The sequence below is a fragment of the Diabrotica virgifera genome, chromosome 1, assembly GCF_917563875.1.
Source record: "Diabrotica virgifera virgifera chromosome 1, PGI_DIABVI_V3a".
Taxonomy (NCBI): domain Eukaryota; kingdom Metazoa; phylum Arthropoda; class Insecta; order Coleoptera; family Chrysomelidae; genus Diabrotica; species Diabrotica virgifera.
Window position 1 is genome coordinate 305,084,346 of NC_065443.1, and position 6,424 is coordinate 305,090,769.

A 6,424-nucleotide genomic window follows, 5' to 3' on the forward strand; every position below is an offset into this window, starting at 1 on the left:
TGTTATGTTATTTAAGAACAGTGGCTCTTTCATTGTTTAAAGTGTAAAAGACCATTGTTCTAAAAATAATTTTTTAAAAGACAGTTGAAAATAAATAAAGGAATAAAAGGTGCCTGTTGTTTGCGATAGCCCGATAATGGATAATGAACGTCCCTCTGCCGCCGCTACCGCCGTGTGCCATGAGTCATTTTTACCGTATAGTTCAAATTACACAAATACCCATTATCTCTCAAATATTATATTATGGTCGAAGCCAAGTTTTATCAATGAAACTCGATATTTTTAAGACATTCCAGAAGCGGCTACAGATAAAATGTTTTAACATAATACATACATTTTTATTATTGAAATGTTTGTCTGATGAAAATCGGTCCGGGTTAGCCGAACTTCCGGGTTATCGGGGGCCGACTTATCGAGGTTCCACTGTATTTTGAAAACATTGTTTATGACAATTATTACAGATTTCACCTCGTGACTCTACAGTCTAATTTTTTCATGACATCTCTCAATAATCCGTGCTTTTACCTCTTTTTTGATTAATTCTGTCTAGGCACTACTTCAGTCTCATTTCCATGACATCTCTCAATAATCCGTGCTTTTACCTCTTTTTTGATTAATTCTGTCTAGGCACTACTTCAGTCTCATTTCCATTATTATTGTTTTCTGTATGCATTGTTATTTACTTTCAAATCACTTAGAAGACAATGAAAATACTAGTTACACTAACGAGTCTAACTCTAAACTGCTTGTATTAGATCAACGTCTATCATTTTTATATGGACTTTACCCTTTTAGGACCTGCCTGATGAGGACTTGCCCTCTATTGGCGGTGTATGCGTAAATTAGAATTATTATTTCACAGGCACTAAGCGCTTTTAGGACGTGTACAAGCCGATGGCTCGTTCTACGTTAAAATGCCTACAAAATGGCACCACTAGATCTACCTATTTATGTAAAAATAGGACTTGCCCCCTTTTAGACCTGTACCCTTCATATGATATTACAAATAAACTAACCTGTCATTGCTGAGTAACCATGTTATGATGATGAGATGGATACTGCAAAAAACCCATGCTGTGAGGAATGGGATGGATAGGATGATGTATTCTAGGATCCAGCATCATCTGGTGCTGGAAGCCAACAGGAACCCCATCCATTATGTGGTTTTCGTTTTGTCCGAAATGCAACAGTGGCACATGTCCATGGTTAGGATTTGGCATATATGTATGGTTTTGTGGTATTGCCTCAGGCATGTTGGTCGATTTATCAGTCATTTTTTCAAGTTCATTTGGTTTAACACACTGTACTTCATCCTTCGTTTCAAGTATATGTGTCTTTGGATCTTCTGCATTCTCTTTATTTTTCTCAACCAAAATAGCTTTGTTGGTATTCTTCTGCTTTTGATAGTAGAAGCCCATATCAAAAAGCAGCCTTCTTAGAGTCATTAATGAAAAATTTGGTAGGTTACTGTTGGATTTAACATGTTTCAATATAGTACTTAAACTCGGTACTATGTTCCTATATTTCAAATCGTAAATAATTTCCTTAATTGCTTCTCTTACCTCCTTATCATATTTTAAAAATCTACTATTGATATTGAGGTTCTTTCTTACTTTGGTTTTTGATGGTTCTTTAAATCCCTGAGGACTATCTTCTTCCTTTCTAAATTGGAAAATACTTTTCTCACTGCACCCTGTTGCTTTAGAAGTTCTCCTTACAATTTCAGTAACACATTTTTCTGGGTGCATTTTACTGAAGTATTTAAACACGTTAAGAATTATAATTTTCTCTTTGCATGAATAAGACATGCCTTGTTTCATTTTTACCACTTCTCGGGACATTGTATTTTTGACAAAAATAACGATTTATACCGGATTTTTGCAAAATTTTAATTTTTATTTATAGTAACCTGAAATTTTGACTAACTTTTTGTTTACCATAAGAAATGGTCACGTGACTTTGACAGGACATCTGTTTTGTAGTAACATCACTGGTTTGTAGGCAAAATTTATTTATTCATATACATATTTTTGTATAAAATTATTATCGTTACTACAAGTAAGGGGTTTCCAAAAGTAAATACCTTATTTTTGTTACCCTTCGTAAAATGTTGTAGAAAATATTTTACTATTTTTGTAATTCGCTGTATAACTTATATACTCCAAGACCATCAAAATATGTACAGGGCAGGACTTACAAACAAGTCCAATCTGTAAAAATTAGAAATTTATCAGAATAATATTTAAAACAATAATTCCTTGTTTATTGTGAAGCTATTATGTCGATTTCATATTTTGTATTTCTTAATTAATTCTTTAAGTTTTTCCGTTTCATGTGTACCTACCTACTACCTACCTCTTACATTCCATCAAGGTACCTACAATACTTACCTACCCAAGTTAGTTTTAATTTTCTTTTTGTCTTTAATTCAAATCATCGCTTTGTCCATTAATGTGTTAAGCTCGTTACATTTACCTAGTTTTAGTTTTTTGTTTATTTTGGTTTTGTTTTTTCAACTTGTTCCCGGTTTTTATTCTATAGGTATCCATACCTCATTGATTTATTTTTCTTTTTTGGAATCATACCTTGACATTTTTCCATCAGATTTATTTTTTATTGCTTTCATTATGACTTTCTGATGCTAGAGCATTGGTTCAGTTTTGTGCATGACATCGTCAATATATATTTATTTTTCGTTAATTTCTGTTGTGCTTTTAATTCTTATCTTAATTTTTACAGCTTTACTTAAGTAATCTTGGATATTTTATTGCAGTTTGATTCTGAGTCTATTTAAACTTCTTGTGGTATTATATTATTTCGTCTTTTATACTTTCCCATTCTATCTATTTTCTTTTCGAATTCTTCAATTTTTCGTTTGGTTTCTTTGTTTTCCTGTTTCAGCGTTTCATTTTTTTTATCTGGATTCCTTCGTTTCAGTTCTACATTCTCATTGCTCTTTTCCTAGTTCTCTTATTTCTATTTATCCATAATCATATTTTATATTCCTATCATATTTTAGCTTTCCGGTATTTTTTTCGGTGTCTTATCGTTTCCCGGCGATCTATGTACTTTTTGACTTCTACTACATCATCCGTCTACATTGTTCTTCTACTTCTGCTACATTGGTCTTTCCTATATCTTATCTTCCGTGTTTTAATTGTCGCTGTCCATTTTGTTACACAGCATTAAATGGGCACATTTCAACCATTCGAAGGTATATGCCCACTTATTCACATTCCAAATTATTTTTGATTTTATACATGTTATTTATTTTTTAATTTGGGAACAACGAATTCGGTTTACTAAGTAGGTATAGTCTGTTCGCTAAACTCAGACACAACTGGCTAGTGATTTTAGCAAGTAATTTTGCCAATTTGCTAAAATTGGCAAGAAAATAATTACTAAATACAGTAAAACCTGTCATATCCGGATCAATGTGGCGACAGACCGATCCGGATATGAAAAAATCCGGATATCAAGACCACTTCTCTTATAGTCTTCCAAACGTTTTCTCCTTCATACATTCCAGTAATCAACGCCGTCAATAACTTTCGTCGATAGACACCTTTTATAGATTCTATAATACCTTGATCCATAGGCTGACAGAGGGATGTCACATTTGGGGGCAAAAAATACACTTTATTTCGCCATCTTTTAGTTCTTTTGGGTCGGGAAGAGAGGGTACGTTGTCCAACAGCAGGACTGCCTTTCTCGCTAGATTTCGGTAGATGCGGACGGCAGAACCGTCCGGATATGGGGAGGTCCGGATATGGCAGGTTGTACTGTAGTTAATAATTACTAAATAAATAATATATATATATATATATATATATATATATATATATATATATATATATATATATATATATATATATATTGTTATATTTCTATTTGATATAAAAATTAAAATTTAATAATGATAAACAAAATTCAATTTAATATAAAATATTTTCAATTTTCTCAACTACGGGCATATAAATTTAAAACAACCTGTATACAACAAATTGTTATATGTAATTTTAAGAAGTGATTAGAATAAGCGTACGAAACTCGGAACAATGTGCTTAGATAAACAAAGTGAATGACGCGTACCATTATCGTTCTTCTCGGAAGGTCGATCATTAGCCTATGCTAAATAAAACTCAGTGAAATAGATGATAGTTCATTATCGTTTTTCGCGGAAGGTTTCGATCATTAGCCTATGCTAAATAAGACTCATTTGAAAGAGAGAATAGGTCATTAAAATTTGTAAATAGTTAGAAAGTATTTTAGAATGGGAATTAAATATTTTCTTTTGAAATCCATTAAGCATATTTAGAAAGATTAAAAATTGGTTTTGAGGAATATTACGAATGAGAGTTGGTGGTGGAAGATTGATTTGTGAATCTGGAAGGGATATTTAGAAAGTAGGGGAATGAATGACAAAGTGAGATCAGAATGTTTTGAGCTGTCGAGAAGTGAAGTCGAGTAGTAGACGGTAGTGTACGGAGAGTGAGAAAGCCGGTGTAGTTCCGTGAGTGTGGAGTATCTATCGTGGAACGAGAAGTAGGCCAGGTCGAGAGTAAAAGAACCTCCTTGAGCCCAGAGTGTCCCGGTAGCTGATAGCAGTTTCGAAAAAGGTAGAACACAGCATCACGACAAAAGCAGGAACGAGAGCTATTCGAGCTAGTTTTTCAAAGGAGAACATCACTGGAAGCCAGGACGAGGTTTGATCGCAGCCAAGGATAGCAGGAAAGGGTTTTGTGTGAGGACATTTTCAGTTCACCAGGAAAAGGTCAGTCTCATTTGTTTGGACATGAATGTATGGGTTTTTCGTATTAAATTCCACATAAAAAATTGAATAACATAATCAATAACATCAGAAAAGCTTCATCAAACTTAAATAGAGTTGTTCCTAATAACTCCTAATAGTTAAATGTTAATAAAAACTTTCAATTGAAAACCAAAAGGAAATAAGATTCCCATTTGTAAATGTTATGTTTAAGAATAATAAGAAATAGCAAATATTAAGCATTGATTGCCTTTTAAATAAAATAAAAAATATTTTGATTATAATTGTAACCCATATGTGTATTTTTTTTACTCTTTTCTTTTCTATCCCGATTAGGAACCATTAAGAAATATTTAGAAGCCACGGAAGTAAGTAATTAATTTATAATTCGCCCTGAGATTGAAAACATATTGATATGTGATCTGGTTAATTAATTGGATTAGTATTAATACATTGATTAAATTAAGTAACATATAAGAATATTATCTCATATCAATAATCAAGATCACATCAACTGTCGTCCAACGTGGAAAGCATTGTAAAGTATTTCTAGTGGCAAATTTGAAGGATAGAAAGAGTAAAGCCGGTATTTGAAAATTTATATGCCTGTGGTAAAAAGTGAGATACTTACATTTGATAACATAAAATTTTAGATCTCTTTAGGTACAAATTTTACATAACTGATTTAATATTTTATTTTTACGATATTTACATTTGATATATTTATTGACAATTTATAATATTTGGGTGAGAAAAAGTCGTCTTGGTAACATACTAGTAAAATTTCATATTTGGCGGGGACAGTACTTCTTGAAAACAAATGTCTGTGACAAGAAGCCAAAGCAAAGACAACAAAAAACAAAAAGAACATTCAGACCAAGAAGAGATTTTAGACACGACAATTATGGCATCAGAACAGCAAGAATTATCAGGAATAGATAAACTATTACAACTGATACAACTCCAGTCACAAAAACTGGATGACAATCAACGAAAAGTGGATCGAAAAATGGATGAAACACAACAAAAATTGGATCAAAAAATGGATGAAACACAACAGAAAATGGATGAAACACAACAAAAAATGGATGAAACACAACAAAAATTGGATCAAAAAATGGATGAAACACAACAAAAAATGAAACAAGCAATAGAAGAGAACAACAAGAAAATGTAGGAACGCATAGGAAAGTATGAAAAGGAAGTAAAAGGATGTTTGTCAACATGCAAAAACAAGAAATGAGAATGAAGGATCACATGAAAGAACAGGAAATGAAAATTCAAAATAAAATAAAGGAGTTAATGAATTGCCAGAAAAAAGAAATAGAAAATTTGAAAAACAAGTTTGAAAACGCTATTAAAGCAGACAGAGAAGAAGTGGAAAGAAAGATTGCGGAAATCAATATTCAACAAAATGTCGGAGAAAGAAGAGAAATGGTTATACATAGCATAGATGACGTGAAGATAAGGTTTGGCGGGGATGTAAGAAGATTACACCCAGTGCCGTTCATAAATAGCCTGAAAAAGAAAATACAGCACATCGGAAATTTCGAAACAGCAAAAGAAACTATCAGAAACCATCTCAAAAATGAAGCAAGCCTATGGTTCGATTGCAAAGAAGAAGAATTTGACAGTTGGCAACAATTTGAACAA

At 32.4% G+C, this 6,424-nt stretch overlaps 1 protein-coding gene across 1 annotated transcript; it reads right to left on the bottom strand.

Annotated features, from left to right (window-relative positions):
• Window positions 1-1,002: 1,002 nt before the first annotated feature.
• On the bottom strand, window positions 1,003-2,198 carry LOC126885797 (uncharacterized). Its single transcript, XM_050652556.1, has one exon. The coding sequence runs from the start codon at window positions 1,839-1,841 to the stop codon at window positions 1,020-1,022; it is 822 nt and encodes a 273-aa protein (XP_050508513.1). The 5' UTR covers window positions 1,842-2,198; the 3' UTR covers window positions 1,003-1,019.
• Between the last annotated feature and the right edge of the window lie 4,226 nt (window positions 2,199-6,424).

Coding starts and splice junctions, on each gene's coding strand:
- LOC126885797 (XM_050652556.1), bottom strand. CDS start 1,841: ATGTCCCGAGAAGTGGTAAAAATGAAACAAGGCATGTCTTATTCATGC.